The sequence below is a fragment of the Carassius carassius genome, chromosome 1 (genome assembly GCF_963082965.1).
Source record: "Carassius carassius chromosome 1, fCarCar2.1, whole genome shotgun sequence".
Taxonomy (NCBI): Eukaryota; Metazoa; Chordata; class Actinopteri; order Cypriniformes; family Cyprinidae; genus Carassius; species Carassius carassius.
Window position 1 is genome coordinate 35,724,756 of NC_081755.1, and position 20,296 is coordinate 35,745,051.

Below are 20,296 nucleotides of genomic sequence, written 5' to 3' on the forward strand. Positions count from 1 at the left end.
CTTTCGATCTCTGTTAACCTGTGTAGCAATTTCCCCATGATAGTGTTAAGATGTTTTGTATGGGTGCTATAGTCATGGTGAATACCTGTATGTCTTCTGTAAAGCAGTAAAGACAGCATGTTTATTGGTTCAGTGCTGTGTGTTCATAATATTGGCTGCAGTGTTGAAGAAGCTTCTTGGAAAATCATCTAATCTTTCATTCATTTAAATCAGTTTAAATGACATATCTACAGTCGAAAAGTCATTGTGTTCAAATTTCTAAACTTTAACTTTAATGATTTCTCAGATACAAAAAAATTTAACTGAATATACACAAACTCCTAATTAGGGTAACTAATGAGGATATCATGATAAAATATACATTTACGCCAAGATGTAGTTTTTCAAAGAAAAATATAGACCTAAATTGTTTGAGATTCACTCAATTATAATTTTAATTAGAATAAAATAATTAAAATGCCACAAAATATTATGTGCTTGATAAATACAAAGTTGTAATTTTTATTTAATTTTCCCCGTTTATTAATGTGGTTTGCATTGCAATTTCTCTTTATATCATGTGATTTTGTGAGAATAGGCAATACAGGACACGGTTTTAACATTTCAAAATGTATTTTAAATATTATTTTACATAGTGTTGTATGCGGTTAAAAAAAAAATCCCAACTTGTTAATAAAAGTTTATTTGGCCATGCCAGAAAGCCAGCCTAATTTAAAGAGAGAAGGGGCTGTGGATTCCTCTTCTTGATTGGCTAACTGCCTGAAGAGATTTCCTGGGCGGAAACTGTCTTGTGGAGCAGAAGCAGAGGAGGGAGCCACCTAAAATAAAATAAAAAAACTAATGTAAATTGCCTTAAAAACTGATTTGCATTTCATAATGTTGAGACACAGAACTTTCAAGTTTTTCAAGACAGCAAGAGCCAAAAAGTGTCGCCACAAGCAAACGTTTTAGCAGTTTTGAGGGCCAGTGGAGAAATCTGTAACTACATGATGCTCATTTGCTTATAATACATAAGTATTAAGCTCAAGATGAACCGTTGTGATTGATGATGCTGAAACTGCTCAACAGCCTTGACCCTCAAGTTGCTCAATATTCATAATGTATTAGTTGAATCTGAGTGCTGCTATGCCATGTGTTGCATTCACAAAGATGCGACCAAAGTGATTAAAGTGCAAAAAAAAAAATGCACTGCAAGCTCACAGCAAAAACTGGACCAGCACCACACAATATCACATCACCTATCGCCTTGAGATCCAGTAGCTCTTCTGCTTGGGAGCATTGGTAGAAAGTGACTCATTTGCATACCCATGAGAACATAAAACACCAACTCTTTTTTAAAAAAATTTTTTATAAACATTATAATGGTTTACTATTACAGTGGCTCATTCTTTTACTCTTTTTAAAGCATGCCAGCAGAATTATCAGAGTACTGTACACACCAAATGCTTAAGCAACCTACCAGTGGTCTAGTGAGATCTGCTCCATGTGTGGCTAAATTATTCTTCCGAGAGTTCGTCATACTCAGTGGCAGCAAACCAAACCTTGAGGAGGGAATTTTATAAATAAAATCCAACACATAACATAAACATAATATAATGAACTAAAATATAAATGAAATCATTACATTTAGTGAAAATAATGCAGTAATTAATAATGCATTTTTATTTAATTTAACATTTTAAAAATACTCATTTTTAAAAGATATATTTGTATAATTCTATTTTGCATTTATTTTAAATTGAACATAAAATTAATATCAGTAAAATGCGCTATTAAGAGTTCATGATGTCCGACTCCAAATATATTTTTATTGTCTTGTACAACAATGAAACACACAGCATGACAGCAATAAACTAGCTATAAATACACAGCAATGAGTTAAACGGTGTGAAGTGTAAGATAAGAGCTTTATACTGACCGGATCTGGCTGCTTGCCAAAGGAAGGATGTTGTATGGTTCCTGAGAGTTGATATTGTTGGTCCTCGAGGTAAACTGCTTCTCCGTGCCAGTCAACAATCCTAAAAGCACCTAGAAACAACATGAGACATTAGCTTTAATAGTTTTGTTAAGGAGTGTAAAACACTGTTAAAGGCAGCAATCACCACGCCAACCTAAATCACATGACAAAATGTAAACTGAATGAGCCAACTAAACAGTTTAATGTTTCATTCAAACAGGGTTAGCAGGAGAAAAACGGTCCGTGCTTACAGAGCTCCTTTGTGAGAGTCGGTTGAGGTTACTGTTCAGATGTGGAGTGAAAACGTCAAGGTCAAACGGATCAATGTGACTTTCCAGCGAGTCGCAGACCTGCTGGATCCTTTAACAAACAACAAGAATTTAAGGAAAAGTGTAAAGAGGTCTGCTGCTTAGGAAAGAGCTATGTAATCGCTTGTGCTTTGTTTTGAAGCTGGAAGTTCAAGTCACGCTATGCTTGTGTTTTCATGACCAATCATTGCTGTCACTTCCTACTGAGGACTTGTGGCCATCCCTAGCTTATGAACGGGTTACCTTGGGTCTTGCTGAGAGCGGGAACTCCTGCCCTCTTCAAGGCGGGACCCTAGAGTGACACTGATATAGCGAAGGTCAAACAGCAGCTGCAAAGCTCTGATCTGGGTCATGGGGAGGCCTGCATCCTAGAGTGGAGAGAGAGAGAGAGAGAGAGGAAAGAAGGACAGGAGACAAACTAAATTCGGTTTTATAGATTTATTCCATTATTATAGTGGCTAAGCAGGAGTGGACATGTATAAAAAAAGTGTTTGTCTCACCTTGCTGTGTGTTTTCTGAGTGTGTTTTTCATACTCACTCACCACCTGATCTAGACAACCCCGCAAGAGGTCCAGGAGAGTGACCTTTGGTAATGCGTGACCTCCGACCCGATTGACCTCAAGGCACAGATGAAAGAGTAACGACTGAACATACCATGATGGCTGTAGGGAGAAAGAAATTAAAAGACTCTTTATCATTTGAATAGCAACATCCTTTCAGTTTAAAGGTCCCGTTTTTCGCTTTTATTTGAAGCTTTAATTGTGTTTACAGTGTGCAATATAACATGTGTTTATGTTTTGCGTGTAACAAAACAGTATTTTTCACACAATTAACTTATCTGTATACCGCTGTTTTCACTGTCATAAAAACGGGCTGATGACTTCCTTGTTCTATGAAGTCCCTCCTTCAGAAATACGGGACGAGTTGTGATTGTGCCAGCGGTTCCTGTGTTGTGATTCGACACCAGCTGAGCACATGCTGCCCTCCTGGAAAAGCGATTGGACTAGTTTTGAGAAGCAAGTGGGCAGGAGCATGTGCTGGAGATGTACTTATAATCACAGGAGCGTTTTTACTGACGAGATGCGCATGAAAATCGCATTAGTTTTTTTGCACAGCCCTAACATCTAGTTAACAAAGCAGCGTTGCCCTTTGTGTAATAAGTTACAGAAACTGTTAAACGCACCAACTTAAATAATAAAATACACTTACCGGTAGTGGTCCATAAACAATGCCTTCTCCAGACAAAGAGGGAACTGCTCCATCTTTCAGGAATAATCTTAGTGCGAATATGGCATTAAACTGATAGAGATTGAGGAAGCTGTCCTCAGCAAAATGTGCTGCACATAGTTTTACATTATATAATTTTCGGGAACCGATTTAAGCATAAATTGTAACCATTGATCTCTAAGTACAGCGTCCCTGGGAAGCCCTAACAAAGATGACTGGACTCCGAGATGAAAATAACAGCGTTTTAACGACATGGCGACAAACACAAACGCAGCTCTTCCTCTTCTCCGTCGGAGCGCAACAAGACCATGCTTTTTGTGAATTCATGTGGGCGGAGGATAGTCAAAAAACTGTTTTAGTGACGTCATTACTGCAGGAACTAGAGGGTTGTAGTCCAAACGGGTCATTTTTTGTAGGCAAATTCTGTTAAATAAAATATCTCGCTTGGCATTGAACTTTGAGCTTTAGAATTTTACAGATATTATTTATACTCTAACAACAACATAACACACTAACTAAAGTTTAAAACATGGGATCACGAAGAACGGGACCTTTAATAAAACACTTTGCAAAGCTTTTCAAAACAGGTGGCCACACGGGGGTGCTAGGGAGGCCGCAAAACATAATTACATTTTGTTCATATTAAAGGGATAGTTCACCCAAAAATACAGAGAAGAATTTGTTGAAATTATAATTTTTGTTTTCTTTGCACACAATTTTTTTTCAGTTTCGTAACATTACAATTGAACCACTGATGTCACATGGACCATTTTAATAATGTCATAACTACCTCTCTGGGTCTTGAATGTGTCAGTAACATCACTGTCTATGGAGGGTCAGAAAGCTCTCGGATTTTATCAAAAAATATCATAATTTGTGTTCTGAAGATGAACAAAGGTCTTACAGGTTTGGAACGACATGAGGGTGAGTAATTAATGAAAGAATTTTAATTTGATAAAATACTATAAAATATCTATTTTAAATTGTAGTCATATTTCACAATATTACAGTTTTTATTGTATTTTTGATTAGAGAAATACAGCCTTGGTGAGCAGAAGAGACACCTTTCAACAACATTTAAAAAATCTTATGGATTCCAAACTTCTGAAAGCTGCTGTAGCATATTAGTTTATCTTCTGTAAACGGATCATTATAGATGAAAATACATAACTCACTTAATTTCTTTAAAGGAAGGTGGTCCCTAAAAAAATGTATAATGATATTTAAAAAATTGTAGAAAGTTTGGAAACACAATATGCAATAAGGTATAAGAAATTAAGAGGCTCACGTTAAAGGCAGGGTAGGTAATAAATGTATAAACAACTTTCTTCCAAATTTGTTTAAACTTTCTATATATATCAATGCATAATTAAAATGTAAGTACTCTGATAAAAAGAGTATAAAAATCGAGTGACTCTAGACCGTTTAATCTGTATTAAACACAGCTCATTATTTCCATTTCGGGACGAAACATAGGATTGGCTTAGGCGACTGTCACTCTCTCGCAACCACGGCAACCACCCTTTTGCCACACATGACCTGCCCACTTGTTCGCGCACGTTTGATTTGAGGAATTCAACAGGCACGGATCCTAGGAATACCAAAACAATGGCAGAGAAACAGCAAGCAAAATTCACAGTACCGGCCTATGCAGTTAGTGAAGGCAAACCAGGCAAAAAAAGGAAGACAGTAACAGTACAAGAAAAGGCAATGAACAAAAAGCCTTTGGATAAACAAAGAAATAAAACACGAGTTAATATCGGCATGGCTTTCCAGCGATGGCGAGAACTGAGGGAACTCAAGGGGCTGAAAAGTGACTCCTTGATGGCTTTATTTCTGCTGGACAGGTAAATCTTTCTTTTTGTATTTTGATCATACATATTTTTTTCATGAAGCATGTGTCATTAGCACACGTAGCTGCGTAATATAGCTAACATAACATTACTTAGCGAGCCGTAGTAGAGGCTTTGGAAGGAGCCCAGAAGGGAGGGGGTGGAGTGAATGGAAATAATGAGCTGTCTTTAAAACAGTCGTGAGAGGTCTACAGACACTCGATTTTTATACTTTCTTTTTCAGAGTACTTAAATTTTAATTATGTATTGATATATAAATAAAGTTTAAACAAATTTGGAAAAAAATATACATTTTTTTATACATTTTTTTACCTACCCTGACTTTAAGTCTAATTAATGTATTTAATATATAAATAATATTTGATATATATATTAACTTATAAAATAATAATAAAAGGAATAATGTAGCCGTTACCTGCACAGGGAGGCGTATTTTTGACATTATATTGTTTCCTGACTCGGTCTCTTCCTGTATTTCAAGCTCTTCAAAATTTGTGGCGGTACTCAGGATGGATCCAGCAGTTCCCGTGTGAAGAGGCGTAGCAAAGCTCCCCACAAGTGCCTGAAATGCATTTCTATTTATTTTCATTTTTATGCAGAATATAAGCCTTAATAAGCTACCCTAATATATGTTCTCTGCATAAAAACATCCACACTGGTCATTTCCTGTATGGTTTTCCTGTTCTCAGAATGCATTGTTAGCACCTGCAGCTCTTCCACAAACAGTGTGTTCTTCATCTTACCCTGGTGAGTGCTGAGCTCCAGATACCATAGGCCACCATGCTGCAGGACAGAAGCTCCTCGTTCAGACAGCTCCACTTAGCCTGTGCTGGGCTGACATCCGCTGCCTTGGCTGTGTTGCCTTTGCCTAACTTCTTGCCCTGTCGTGGAGTGCATCTGCTCACGGGATCCAAGCCCCCTTGTTTCCCCAGAATGCACTGTTTCAGACTAGGACACAATTCCCCCATTGACTGGCATAGCCTGGCCATAAAGAGCACCGAATTTAACTGGTTGGGGTTGTTGGTCTTAGCTTGGGCGTTAGCGAGCTCAGCATGCACGCTAGAAAGGATGTCCCTGACACATACCAAGCAGTGCTCTCTAAGAGTGTCCTCCACCGCTCCAGCATCCATATAGCGGTTAATAGAGGAGTTAGTGGTGACTGGGACCATCTCTGAAAGCTCCTTGCCATTTTTTTCAGAAGGCAAGTAGTGCTGCAGATCATCTAATTTGGCTTTGAGCTTGGAGTCCAGCGAGGAGCAGAAGGTCTGAACGCAGGGGGTGAGGGCCTGGGTCTTCATGGACAGACCGCTCTTCTGCTGCGGGGTGCGCTGGGCAACACTCACCCAGGCTGTGTCGCTGAGCAGGTCACCTTGAGTCTCAGACCACAGGAAAGCTGCAACGTCACTCTCGTACTGCGCCCCGCGGCTGAAGCTCCAGGCTGTGGCTTGACCCTGCAGATCCCGCAGATCTGAAGACAAGAGCTGTCTGGAGCTGCTGGAGATCCCTTCTGTGCCCTCCTGAGTGATCGCCTAGAGGGTAAACAAGTATTTCCATCCAATTAGCTAAAAAATGCACAAAATGATCATCTAGAACACATTTATGATCATCAAAACAATGTTCTAATAATAAGAACAACAGTGTTCCAACAGTATTTTTTTTGTACAGTCAGTATATCATGTATATAGTCAGATGCTATACCCTAATTACAGGTGGCCAAAAGAGACGCGTTTAAACCACATATTACATCCAGGTGTGAATGGCAATCTGTCTAGCCTGATTACTTGTGATGGGATCACAAGTGTGTGTTAATATCAGTCCAGCGCTAACACATTTTATCAGACTAGTTAAACTAGTTAAATTGTTAACGAGTACCTGAAGTCGCTGCAGGAAGAGCTGATGCAGAAGGTCATCCCACAAGGCCAGAGGTCGCTTGAGGAGGGACTGACACACAGTGCTCCAGTGCTGACTGATGGACTCGCTGCTGAGCAGTTCCCACACTGCATCCCGAATCGCAGCCAGACCCTTCAGACTCTTCACAAAGACCAGAAGGCTGCTGACCCCGCTGCGCATATCCTCCTTACAGCTATTGAAAGACAAATGAGCGTTAAAAACAATTTATGAGAAATGTTAATTAACATGTGTATGAGGGACATACGTATCAATCCACTGCTGCAGCGTGTCTCTGAGCTGCTCCCTCTGTATCGGCTGCGCTAGCGTCCGAAGAGCAGGCTGGAAGTTCATCACTGAAGGGGGAAGGTATTTAAACCAGCTTCCTGTTCTCATCTCCTTGTCCAGAAATTTCTTCTCTTTCCCTGGATTTCACAGAAAATCACTTTTTTTTTTTTAGGCAAGCTAGTTCAAACTTGATTCTTAATACTGTGTTGTTACCTGAATGATCCACAGTGTGTTTGTTTTTATGTTTAGTGACAGTTGTTCATGAGCCCCTTGTTTGTCCTCAACAGTTAAACTGCCCACTGTTCTTCAGAAAGATCCTTCAGCTCCCACAAATTCTTTGGATTTCCAGGATTTTTGTGTATTTGAAGCCTTTCCAACGATGACTGTATGATTTTGAGATCCATCTTTTCACACTGAGGACAACTGAGGGACTCGTGAACAGCAGTCAGCACAGCTGTTCAGGACAAGCAAGGGACTCATGAACAACTATCACTAAACAAAACAACGCAGCTGGGGATCATTCAGGTAACAACATCTATTAAGCACCAAGTGTATGTAAACCTTTGAGAAGGGCCATTTTTATAAATCCTGAAAAATCACTGAAGCGGCCTACACTGCCAAATGAAGCGGTCACATCATGTTTGTATTCAGATGTTTATGGTGAGAGAATTTGTGAGCTGATCTAAAGACCTCTGATTGTCCATTGCATTTATTGCACCAGCCAGAAACATGTGTGTATCTCGAATTTGGGGGCATTTTTGTTCCTTTTGTTGGCATTTTTGCCCCAAGCTTTAATTTCAAACTCTGGTGGCCCCTTACACCAATGTTTGAGCATCACAACGTGAATGAGAAACTGGTAACTCACCAGATGTGTTGGAGGTCACATTCTCCAAGGTGGTGAAAAGAAGGCCACATCCCAAACCGGTATCAGACACTTGGCCCTCCGGAGGCACATAAAACACAGCGTATGCCTGGTACAGAGTGGTGACCAGCAGCTCCACCAGAGAACAGACCTGTGCTTTCACACCAGCACCTAACAGAGGCACAGCACCACATCCCAATCAACAACAACCACATGCAAATGTAACTATTTATCCTAAGAAACTAAGAACTAATGAGAGTAAAGCTTCTATAAGCTGAAAGGTTCTAAATATTATTAAGGTTATTCACCATGCTGGGGCTGATTGAGTAGTTGCTGAATGGATACTTTCCTAGCCAGCAGGAAATCAGCAAGCGCCTGGCGAGGGGAGCTGTCTTCCAGCAGCATGCTGGAGACCAGTGCTTCACCGATCGCTTGATCAGACACAGCCCTGCCGTGCAGCACAGACTTACTCTCCAGCAAGATGGTAGACCTACAGAACAAAGACAACTAGCTTTTAGTCAGAGAAAAAACTAGTACAGGTAGATAGTACAGGCGATAATGCCAATACTGTCATCGTTTACTCACCATCATGTTATTCTAATCCTGTAAGACTGTGATTAATCTTTGAAAAACATATTAAGATGTTTTTAATGAAACCTGATCCAAAAGGTCCAAAAAGGTTAAAGCACTGTAAAACAAATCTTACAAATATATTAAAAATGTATTAATCATATTAAAAATATCAATGAATCTTCATGTGTGTTGAAGACTAACCGAAGTCTTATAACTTTGGAACGACATCAGGATGAGTAAATGTTGACAGACTTGTCATTTTTGGTTTTCTTTGTTGAGTGTAATTCTATAATGTACCTGAAATGACCAGCAGCTGCTACCTGGCGCATCAGGATGGGGAAGCGAGAGAGGACGGGGCTGAACTGATGCCCTCCTCCCTCCAGGTGAAGCTGGCTGTGAAGGTGACAGCACAGCAGGTAGAGCTGCGTGGCCTGCAGGTACTGCGACGACTCCAGCGCGCTCCACACACGTTCAGGGATTTCCAGGAGGAGCTTTATCTGGGATGCCATTGTGTAGAATCTCTCCTGCGACTGTTTCTTACCCTGCCAGCAACAAAAAACAAGGATATCAATCTCATGAGTAACTAACAATGTTGGGGTTTAATGTATAATGATTAGGGCTGCAAAAAGTAAATTTCAGAAACTTCCCAGGATTTTTTATTTTTTTTATATTCCATGGATTTTTTTGGAAATTTAATGGGAATTTTCCACCCCTTTGCAACCCTAATAATGATAGAAACTGGTTACCAATAAATACTCGAGGCACTGATTACAATATATACACAAAAGCTGATGAAGCTGTTAAGAAATTAATATATAATGTATTATATAATATAAAATCTACATATGTAAATGAAAATATATTTATCAAATACATAAACTGAGATACTGCATATGATACATTTGCGCGCGCGCGCGCGCGCGCGAGAGAGAGAGAGAGAGAGAGAGAGAGAGAGAGAGAGAGAGAGAGAGAGAGAGAGAGAGAGAGAGAGAGAGAGAGAGAGAATTTGTCAATAGTGTAAAACATCATTTTTGACAGTGGTGGTAATTCAGTATAATGGAGCTGCAGTTTCATCCAGTAGTCTTGATTCAATCTTTCAAGTAAGTGAGTCTTATATTTGCCAATGTTTAAAACATGATTTAATGACATATTTTATTTTTACCATATTGAGCGAGGAGAAAATGAAAGAAACAAGCTGCACTCATACAGGCGAGAATCTCTGGCTACACTGGATAAATTAAGTCAGAGTTAAAGCATGTATAAACTTTATTATTATGATTGGGGCAGGCTGTTGGTGTTGGTGTCCCAGCCAGGACTCCAGAAGGAGAGCTTTACCTCCGCTCTGCCGCTGGACTGAGAGGCTTGTTTGGCCTGTTTCAGTTGGTGGCAGTAGCGGTACATGTCCTGGATGGACTGAACCACACTCTCCGAGCACTGTCTCATCTCACCGATCGTGTCAGCGGCATCGATCAAATCCCGGTACCGTTCACCGACCATCTGTCGAAGTTCCTCCTTCTTCTGCTCGATCTCTCCGCGCACTTCCCTCTCGATAGCGCGGATCTCCTCCGTACTGTAGCGGTCAAATAAAACCGTGGGGTCTTTAATCTCCGAGACCCGGACAGACTGGGCCGGTACCATAGCCATCTCTTTAAAACCGAGCAGATAACTGCTTGTCTAAAACCCGGAAGCACGAACAGCTCTCCTTCCACGTAAACAACGGGTCAGAGGTCATTCCTCACACATTAAATGAAGCGTGACAGCGACCCCTTTAGTGGAAGTTTGGTACTGGACCCTCCATCACAATAATAGCTTTCTTTCTTTCTTTCTTTCTTTCTTTCTTTCTTTCTTGTTGTTGATTGTGTCAGGTGTATCAGTATTTTCTTTTATGCCAAAAATCACTAGGCTGTTTAGTAAAGATAATATTCCATGAAGATATTTTGTAAATTTCCTACCATAAATATATCAACGTTTAATTAGTAATATGCATTGCTAAGAACTTCATTTGGGCATCTAATTAAAGGCGATTTTCACATTAGTAGATTTTTTTTTTTGCACCCTCGGATTCCAGATTTTCTAATAGTTTGACTCACCCTAACAATTCATATACATCAATGGGAAACTTATTTATTCAGCTATCAGATGATGCGATATAAATCTAAATTTTAAAACATTGTCCCTTGTGACTGGTTTTGTTGTCCAGGGTCACATATTTTTCAATTCTGTTTATGTTTACCATACCTGTGTTTCCTGAATCTGAATTCATCGCGAAATCATCAAGAAATTATGTACTGAATTAAATCCATGCTGCACTTTACACCATGTCAGCTGTTTTGATATTGAGTAGGGTGTATTCTCCATGGTTAATATTTTGTCAACAGCACATACTTTATGACTAGATTCCTGTAGTTTTTGTGTAATCATCGCACTTCCGCAAAACGATCTCAGCGGCTGAACAGCCTTCAAGAGCAGCACAGCGACAGGTGTACACACTAACCCGGAAACACCACCAAAACAACAGGTGAGAGATCGAGAAGTCTTCTCACAGATACATTAGGACAGTTTCGGAAATAGAAAATAAGCCATATTATTAAAAATAGTATGTGTTTATATACGATTAGTCTACATGAGGATGGAGTTCTTTGGTTTTCTTTGAAGCACGCAATTTCTCCCCTGTAATATCTGGTTTGTTTATTCAAAATGTATATCATTTTTCTGTAGTTTAGAATATAGTTTATACCCTAGGATTCTCGTGGTGGTTTATTATCACTTGGTTAGCCTACTTTCAGTTCTTTTCGTAGAAAACTAGAAAGAACAACTTCCTGTTCCTTCGGGATGTCATTAGAGTGTGTGTTGAAGAGGTTGGATTCGTTTATGGGCATCAGGCTTTTTATTTGTTTTCTTAACTTCGATTTTAGAATATTCGTGAACAGCGTGTATTTATAAAAGATCCCTCCATTCAGGAATCTTCTTGTGTAAGTCATGGATAAGAACATTCAACAGGATTTTGAGAACCAGTTCAATGATGTGGTCTCAAGACTACAATCAAAGAACATGTTTCAGTCGGACTGGGACATTGCCTCGTTTGCGGTTTTCTTCATCTTTATAGGTAAGGTAGAATTATACAAAAAAGAAACGAAGAAATGTAATTAAGAATCATTAAGGTGATATAAATTAAATGTCCATAGGCATGGTGCTGTTGCTGGTCATCTTGGTTCTCATCCGCTGCTGTTGTTGCTGCTGCTGTGATGAGAAGGTCAGAATAATGCTACTGGTGTAAACTCACAGATAACTATCTATAGATCCACGAGACCATTAACTGTCATGAGACTTGTGGTGACTTACAGCAAGTGTTTCCATGTTACAGCCAAGAAGACAGAAGGTGGGCATCGACAATATGGCAATGGAGCCGTGATCTTCCACAAACGACAGGCACCATTACATCTACTTAGTTCATCAGTTATGCCACCTAATCATTATTTATACGTGAACAAGTAAAATAATGGAGGAAGGAGAAATATATTCTAGGTAGATGCTTCCTTATAGGGATGATAAATGCAAAAACCTTTCCCTACTGTGTAAAAATGCTGTTAATATTTACCTAGGAAATCACATGATTTAAATGGCATTGTCCATTACCAGATCCACTTCATCAGAGATTTTATATAGACGCATGCTCAACAGGTTTTGAAGACATTGGTTACTTAGAAACACTTTATTGAAGCAATAGCAACTTTCCTGGATGGAACCAGTGCAAATGTCCTCTATTGAAATGAACTTGTTTTTAGCCATTCTTTGAACAGTATGTTTAATCTGTTGATCTGGAATTTAGCTGTTAAAACTGGTCTTCCCTGATGCCACTAACCTGCAATCTCTTCCTTTAAGTGTTTTTAGTGGATTTCTTTCAAATGCTTGACTTTTAATTCTCAAATTTATATAATACTGTACCTACACACTATAGAAGATTTAAAACATTGAGAGAAAAAAAAGGTTAAAATGTCAATGAGACTTGTGAAAACTCTTACCATAGAAAAACGAGTATCAATATTTGTTTAACTTTTTATAATGTACCACATTGTTTGTATAACTTTTAGACTTTGTAAACAAAAAATAAATAAAATGCATACCTTTAAATGAACAGCATATAGCAAATAAAATGTACCTTTGCCTATATATTTTATTTAGACATAAGCACTGGATAATTTATTCAGTGTAAATGATACGGGAGAAGAGCAAAAGTAAAGTTCATAATGTTGATAGTATGTTTATTGCACAAAATATTCCACATTAAGCATGAAATGTACATGACAATAGCTTAGGTTTTACTTAAATGTGAATCAATAATCAAATTAACATGCATGAAATCAATAAGGACACAAATCAAGTGCATTTAACATGAAATAAATAAAAATGTAACCATAGATAAACAAGACTGACAAAGTAAATGAAGCACAGAGAAACCTTTCAGTAATGATCACAAACCCTGAACAGCATCTGAACTAATGCTCGGCATGATATTCCTTTTTCTGTCATGGAATGCTGAACGCTGCTCCCTAATCAGCCAGCTTCAGGAATGTGTGTAAGTTTAATGGAATATGTTCACTGTTATCCATCATTTAGTGTTTATATAGTCATACCAGTTGAGTCACAATCGCAAATACACTACTGGTCATTTATGCACATTCGAAAGCATATGATAATGATCACAATGCTTGTACTTTTCTGCATTGATGATAGTCCCTGGAATCAGATAATGTTCAAGTGTTACAACCCCTGGACTAAAAGGCAAAAACACTGGTCAAATGAGTTTGAAGAGGTCTCTCAACAAATCAACTGGAGCATTGTGTATTATTAGCACTTCCTTGCTAAAGCCTAAACACACAAAGATGAGGTTAACTTCGATATGGGCAAGATTACTGACAAACAGTCAACACTGACAATGACAAATACTGCAGAAACACAAAAACATGTCACTGAATAACTTCATCTGAAGAGACTGTCGTTTCAAATGAATAAATTCAGCTTGTACACTACATACACAGCACACTCTACTTCTGCTGCAGAACACTTACTGAACAATAAAGCACACTAAATGAATAAATACATGGTCATATAGTCACAATAGATTATTTCAGGGAGCTTGTTCATGGAATTCCTTGTACCTAGTGCATAATAATTTAATCAGATTTATTATCGCTGACTGTAGAGCTTTGGTCAGTTATAGCTTAAAAAGGTCTGTAGTTCCAGAAACTAGAGAAGACAGAAATCTGCAAATAAAAGGAAAGAAATGAACATGTGAATTGATCATCTGTTTAGATCTGCTCCCAGTGTCAAAGTTTTGCTTTGTGTTTTGATATTTGAATTAGTCTACAGGACGATCATTAACAACAATTGGTGAGTTCTCTGTGTTCTGATCCACATTTTACACTACAGTTCAATGTTTGGGTTAGCATACAAGCATGGTTTTTAAAGAATGGAGTAATAGCTGCTCAAAATTCTGCTCTGCCATCAAATAAATTACATTTATAATAAATATATAGTATACAATAATCAGAGGTGGGTAGTAACGAGTTACATTTACTTCGTTACATTTACTTGAGTAATTTTTTGGGGTAACGAATACTTTTCGGAGTATATTTAAAGATGGGTACTTTATACTCTTACTTGAGTAAATTTTTGGGGAAAAATCTATACTTTTACTTCGTTACTGTGGGCGACGCTCCTCTCGTTACTTTATCTTAATGCAATAAATGTTATAAATGCTTCAGTTTGATCCAAACGCGCCGTCTACTTTTCTCTGGGCAATGAGCGATGCCCATTCGCGAATGATTCATTCTTTTGAGTCAATTCTGTTCAAAGGCTTGATCAAACCAATTGGCAAACGAGTGAATTGGTTCATGAATCAGTTTGAATGAGTCGTTCAGTTCCCTGCCGCACGCGTTGAGCGTCTGAAGTGGTTCACTCGGAGTTGTAACGTTTAAGAACAGAAAGAGCGTTGAAAACGTGGCTGGAACTGCACTGAATTGAAATCTGCAAAGGTTATTATTTGCTAGCGATGGAGATCCTTATTAGATGAACACCGCGTGTGCTGTCTACTGTTTAACAGGTAATAACTTGGACTACATTCGATTACAGTACACGATACCACTGTGACATTAGTTTGTTGTACGTGTTTGGCTTATAACAGAGGGGAGTCAAGTTGAATGCAGCTTCCAAAAGACAAAAAATAGCCGATTAAGATTTTATTAATTTTAATACAATCACACTGGTGCAAGTACGTTCAGCGAGTCATATTATCAGCTGCTAAATTCAGATCTGTGATTGCTTGCTGGCGCTGAGCCAGAGATAGATGCGTTTATACAGCGCTGCGCATTATAACAAATCACACATGATTCTTTTGAGCTTATTAAAGCATTGGCCAATCAGAGGCGTTCAGATGAGTCATCGCTAAAATGCCGGTGCTTCCTTCACTCGCTCACTGACTGAATAGGCCTACCTCTTTCTGGCGAATTCTCTCGCAGGAACAACAAAGTGCAGATGTGTGTACGAATCTTTAATTAAGATATTGATTTCACAGTGTTAACAGTTTCAGTGATTTTAATGGGAGTTTCTGAGAGTGATTGAAATCTAGACTGTCAGTGAAAATTATCTTTAATAATGTAAATGTTATTTGCTCTCTTTCTGAACAATGAAAGATTAGTAGCAATATTTATATCACATTAACTTTCAATGTTAAATTCACATTTAATATAAAGTCAGTCGTATTAAAAATATGTTATGGCATGACACCTATATCTGTTACTTAAGTAAACAGACAGGGTTTTATAATAAATTACATAAATTGGAGTAAAGGCTGATGAAATATATACATTTATACACGCACACATACATTACATACATTTTATCTATATATCTAAATAAAAATAGGCTCAGTATATATGAGCCAAAGTAACTAGTAACTAACTACTCGAGTAGATTTTTTATCCGATACTCTTTTACTCTTACTCAAGTAACTATTCAAGACTAGTACTTTTACTTTTACTTGAGTAAATATTTCTAGAAGTACTTTTACTTTTACTTGAGTACAGTTATTGGGTACTCTACCCACCTCTGACAATAATATATATTATTGTATTTTTGGTCAAATAGATGCAGCCTTGGTATAAGAGTCTAAGATACTTTTTCAAATTTGAAAAAAATCTTAGCAACCACAAACATTTAAATAGTTGTGAATGTTTGACTTTAATTTTACATTCACTGTTCTAGGTTGAATAATAAAAAAAAATAATTAACATATCATCGGACATACTTTAAAGAAATCTCTGCAAATCATTGTCAGCAATCCAAGTAATTCAATTAATCAAAATCAATTATTTTTTTAGGTATTAGAATATCAAGGTAATTAATCTTTGGCCACACCCACCTTATCTTTGAGCTGCTGACAGAGCTGCAGGGAAATGGTGAAAAACACCAGCGTGTCATTCAGCCACGGCACAACACACTCCACCTTATGGACATGGCTCACCTCGAACTTGGTGTTATTGTATTCGCTTAAAGACAAAAATCAAATGTGCCAAAAACCCATTATGAAACTGTAGGAGACTGACTGGTGGTGTTGCAGCATGAAAACAGGAAACGTGAGGAGCACTTACAACATTGCTCCAGGATTATGCAGCACTGAGCTTCCTGCAGATTTGAAGTTCTGACAAAAAACAAAAAAGTGCATTTTAAAACACGCATGCATTCTTGTTAAGAATAACTGTAAAAAAGGTTGTTTTATTCTTCCAGTGCCAATGGCTTGATACCTTAGTAGTGTTAGGCTGCAGTACATGTAGTTGATACACTGTCAAACACAGTTTACTGAGATTGATATAGAAGTTCACCATCACGTCACCAGGCATTGGAGGCGTGAACATTTTCTAGAAAGAACAGGAGATATATTCACAAGAGCACATGGAGAATCCACATTACGATGAAGTGATGATCCCAGACTAACCACTAGACCACTGGCTGCGAGCTCAGGAAGCGTCATGCTGGCCGGGGTCGTCAGTCTGTTTCTGGCTCGGCTCAACTGAAGCATTACTGCATCCATCAGCTGAAACACCAGAGGCATGCCACTAAGAGCAATCTCACTTCACATACAGTACCAGTGAAAATGTTGCCTGTAAGGAAAGTGTTACTACTCCTGAGTAACCTGTAGCCCACAACATCTTTAAATATACTCATGGAGAGCTCAATTCTGCACATATACACACACACACACAAAGAAAACCTGGGGCCAAACATAAGAAGGTTATAGAAAGACTTGAAGCTTGAAGAATTTGGATTACTGAAAAGAATATTCGTAAAAATCATTCCAAGTAACCTTTTATAGTGAAGTTATCTTTTCTGTTGGACTCGACAGTCATATATGGACCTTGTTTTTTTTTTTTTTAATTTAGTTTTAAAATTACAACAATCTTTGGTAGCATTTAGCATGTTCACACACACACACACACAGGACACAAGAAAGATGGAGCACATTAAAAAAAAAAAAATGTCTGAGAGCAGACAGTAATGAGAATGGTAATCTGCAGGCAGCACAAAAAGACAGCCGCTTTCTAAAAAAAAAAGAAGAAATGTTCCTAAGTAAATATGAGAATTGATTAAGAATGTACTTGTGTACAAAGAAGGTATGTACTTGTTTTCAGAAGTTTGCTATATTATTTTTTCAGAAGCTTCTTTGTGAATCTGGCCCCTGTACATCAACTTGAAATGTTTGTGAAATACAAACCTTATTGACTTCAGCCCCAGTTTTGAAGGTGTAGCTCTCGTCACGGCTGCTTAATAACAGCAGGGCCTGATTCACATGGTTTCGGGCATCCTGAATCTGAGGAGGGGTAAGATGCATTTAACAGCGCTTTTTATAATAAATCAGACCCCCCCAAAAATATTATGTTGAAATAAGGCATTTTTTAATTGGTTTGGTATATTCATTAATTTTTTTTAAGAGAGAGAGAGAGAGAGAGAGAGAGTGTGAGTGAGAGAGAAATAAACATTACCTGCTGCAGTTTCCACTGTTTATCATCACGGAACGCAAAATGCATGACTTGACTGCTTTTAGCGACTTTAATATTAATATCCTGCAAAAAAAAAAAAATATACAAATTTATCTTTCCATTTTATGTAGAATCTAATAACAGCGAAAGTAAACAATGAGCTCAGATAAACTGCACTGCAAAGAGTCATTGCACTTCCAGTGGATGAGATAAAGACGATTTTGTTAAATACAAGCTGCGTCCCAAATGACACACTATACACTTAATCAATCAGTGTATTGTTTTTTTTTATCTCCGTTATTTAAGTGCATTATCCAGACATTTAAAGTGCACTTGTTCCTTTTGGGAATTTTCAATGTGAACACCGAACAAAACATCATAGGATTGTGCACAAGTACGTGATTTGGGATGCACCTATAGACTTTTATACATTTTTAAAAAGTCCAGTTGAAATACCAGAAGCAAAGCAGTGCCATTCGCACTGAAAGCTGACTTTATTTTCATGATGTTGTGAAACATACTCACAGCCTGAGTCAAAGCTTCTCCTTGTAGTGTCAAAACCCCTTTCACCTGGTCCATCCTAAATCAGATGCAAATAAAACAAGATTTAAAAGTATTTCTATACATCTTCAGCACTGTACACGTTCCCATCAAACTGTAATAACAGAAAACATACATTACTGTATACTTTAAATCTAAAATGTTCCAAACAGAAGAGTTTCATTTCACGGCTCTTACGTTGAGCTGCCCAGAATGAAGTTCTCTTGTTTCAGTTGTCCTTCACAGAGACCTGGAGATGGCACTGAAAAACGCCTTGATGCCTCCTTCGGTGGAAGCAGACAAATAACATTATTAATGCACTTTTTTGTATAATAATACAGAATGATTGTGTAGTGAGAGTCTAAAGATACCTTCAGAATGTCTTGCAGCTGTTTTAGCACCGCATGGACCTCTTCTTTCAGCAGCCAATTAAATTCCTCTTCCTAATGCACACAAAAGTTGCACAAATTGCGCTTAAAAAATACATTTCGTCAAAAATGTGTTGACACGCATCATGACTTCATCATTCTGCCTAATGTTTTATTTTGAGTTCCATAGAAGAAAGGGAAGTCTGAAAGCCGCAGACAGGACAGTCACTCTTCATCACTTTCACTCTCATTTATTTCAATCCAGCGGAAGTCAGTGCCGCCTTTATTTTAAACAAAATAACAAGCCAACAACATAAAGGTGCGTAAATTCTAACCCTTTTTTATTTATATCCAGTTAAATCTGAATTAAATCGCTCGTTGTCGTGCAGAAACAGCAGTCAGTATCAGACCTCAGTAACACATCAACATCGGTGGTAAAACTGAACAGAGCGATGATGATAAAGACAAATCACAGTCACGATTGTTTAACCATCTACACTGGGATGAATTTAGACGTTGTCCCAGCAGCTGCTCTGCGTGGAAAAGCAATAGGAGCGCACCTGATATCTACATCTGAATACGATTTGTTTATAATCAAATCATTCGTCTGTGCAGCAGTGTACTGCAGAGATCAGTCTCTCACCAGCACAGTCCTCTCGGCTTGACTCGCGGCCGTCATCTTCACTAGTTCAGACAGAGCAGAGCGCTCCGCTCCGAGCATCACAATTCAACAAAACTGTGCTAAATCTGATGAAAATGACCCGAGCAGTCCCCTACTTAGTGACTCGTAAACAGTAAGGTTTGATATACGCCTCCTTATTCAGAACTTCCGGTTTGTGTAACCTTGAAATCTTCCGGCTTCGAAAGGACAAGATTAATTTTTTCGTTTATTTTTATTTTTTAACGACGCCAAACTCTATTTGAAAATGTATTTCTATTAATATAAATATGTAAATTTTATTAGTATTGCTTTGAGCTTTATTTTTTAGTATTTCATATAAATGTTGCGTTTTTAAATGTTGTATGCATTTGTAATTTTATCAAATTTCTTTATTTTGAAAATATTTTTTCAAAAAGTTTTATCTCTGGATATGTTTTTAGTTATTTTAATACTTCAATTGATTGCTTCTGTTGTCCTTATTTGTAAGTCTCTTTGGATAAAAGCATCTGTTAAATGACTAAATAAATAATATCATAGCGCTTTCATGTCATGTATGCACTAAGAATGGATATTAGGATAATAAAAAAAAACAGCTGGACACTCGGTTTGTTTATTCAGAGGGATCAGTTGATCGCACAAACAAAGAAAGTAAATAAATTTCACATTTACATGAAATTATAAATAACTCCAACTATAACACCAATACTTTCCTTGCACAACTGGAATCAAATCGTCAG

The 20,296-nt window shown here is 37.9% G+C and overlaps 3 protein-coding genes across 4 annotated transcripts; 1 reads left to right on the forward strand and 2 right to left on the reverse strand.

Moving 5' to 3' along the window:
* Positions 1–666: 666 nt before the first annotated feature.
* Positions 667–10,609, reverse strand: LOC132148550 (conserved oligomeric Golgi complex subunit 1-like). 2 transcript variants are annotated; one of them, XM_059557250.1, is made up of 15 exons: positions 10,291–10,609; positions 9,253–9,497; positions 8,691–8,872; positions 8,386–8,553; positions 7,501–7,657; positions 7,218–7,428; positions 6,089–6,874; positions 5,761–5,907; positions 2,766–2,927; positions 2,509–2,633; positions 2,209–2,317; positions 1,919–2,028; positions 1,460–1,541; positions 1,239–1,265; positions 667–818 (listed from the first exon to the last, which is right to left on the reverse strand). In XM_059557250.1, exons 1-14 carry the CDS (start codon positions 10,597–10,599, stop codon positions 1,239–1,241), a joined length of 2,820 nt encoding a protein of 939 aa, XP_059413233.1. In that variant the 5' UTR covers positions 10,600–10,609; the 3' UTR covers positions 667–818. The 2 variants fall into 2 exon arrangements, with proteins under 2 accessions (XP_059413233.1, XP_059413225.1); XM_059557242.1 differs by lacking the exon at positions 1,239–1,265.
* Positions 10,595–13,095, forward strand: LOC132148583 (small integral membrane protein 22-like). Its single transcript, XM_059557280.1, has 5 exons — positions 10,595–10,737; positions 11,352–11,473; positions 11,916–12,061; positions 12,141–12,208; positions 12,320–13,095. Exons 3-5 carry the CDS (start codon positions 11,935–11,937, stop codon positions 12,365–12,367), a joined length of 243 nt encoding a protein of 80 aa, XP_059413263.1. The 5' UTR covers positions 10,595–10,737; positions 11,352–11,473; positions 11,916–11,934; the 3' UTR covers positions 12,368–13,095.
* A 105-nt stretch (positions 13,096–13,200) lies between these two features.
* On the reverse strand, positions 13,201–19,734 carry rogdi (rogdi atypical leucine zipper). Its single transcript, XM_059557258.1, has 11 exons — positions 19,542–19,734; positions 18,902–18,973; positions 18,729–18,814; positions 18,516–18,570; positions 17,994–18,074; positions 17,726–17,821; positions 16,949–17,047; positions 16,758–16,871; positions 16,605–16,654; positions 16,376–16,502; positions 13,201–14,219 (listed from the first exon to the last, which is right to left on the reverse strand). Exons 1-11 carry the CDS (start codon positions 19,617–19,619, stop codon positions 14,178–14,180), a joined length of 900 nt encoding a protein of 299 aa, XP_059413241.1. The 5' UTR covers positions 19,620–19,734; the 3' UTR covers positions 13,201–14,177.
* Between the last annotated feature and the right edge of the window lie 562 nt (positions 19,735–20,296).

Excerpts from the sequence above, each read along its gene's own strand:
- LOC132148550 (XM_059557242.1), bottom strand. The coding sequence starts at position 10,599 with ATGGCTATGGTACCGGCCCAGTCTGTCCGGGTCTCGGAGATTAAAGAC. Across the intron at positions 8,873-9,252 it reads GCAGCTGCTGGTCATTTCAG|GTCTACCATCTTGCTGGAGA; the intron begins GTACATTATAGA and ends TTTGTTCTGTAG. Across the intron at positions 1,542-1,918 it reads TTGGCAAGCAGCCAGATCCG|GTTTGGTTTGCTGCCACTGA; the intron begins GTCAGTATAAAG and ends TCCCTCCTCAAG.
- rogdi (XM_059557258.1), bottom strand. The coding sequence starts at position 19,619 with ATGCTCGGAGCGGAGCGCTCTGCTCTGTCTGAACTAGTGAAGATGACG. Across the intron at positions 17,048-17,725 it reads CTGGGGCTGAAGTCAATAAG|CTGATGGATGCAGTAATGCT; the intron begins GTTTGTATTTCA and ends CTGGTGTTTCAG. Across the intron at positions 16,503-16,604 it reads CATAATCCTGGAGCAATGTT|CGAATACAATAACACCAAGT; the intron begins GTAAGTGCTCCT and ends TTTGTCTTTAAG.
- LOC132148583 (XM_059557280.1), top strand. The coding sequence starts at position 11,935 with ATGGATAAGAACATTCAACAGGATTTTGAGAACCAGTTCAATGATGTG. Across the intron at positions 12,062-12,140 it reads GGTTTTCTTCATCTTTATAG|GCATGGTGCTGTTGCTGGTC; the intron begins GTAAGGTAGAAT and ends AAATGTCCATAG. Across the intron at positions 12,209-12,319 it reads GCTGCTGCTGTGATGAGAAG|CCAAGAAGACAGAAGGTGGG; the intron begins GTCAGAATAATG and ends TCCATGTTACAG.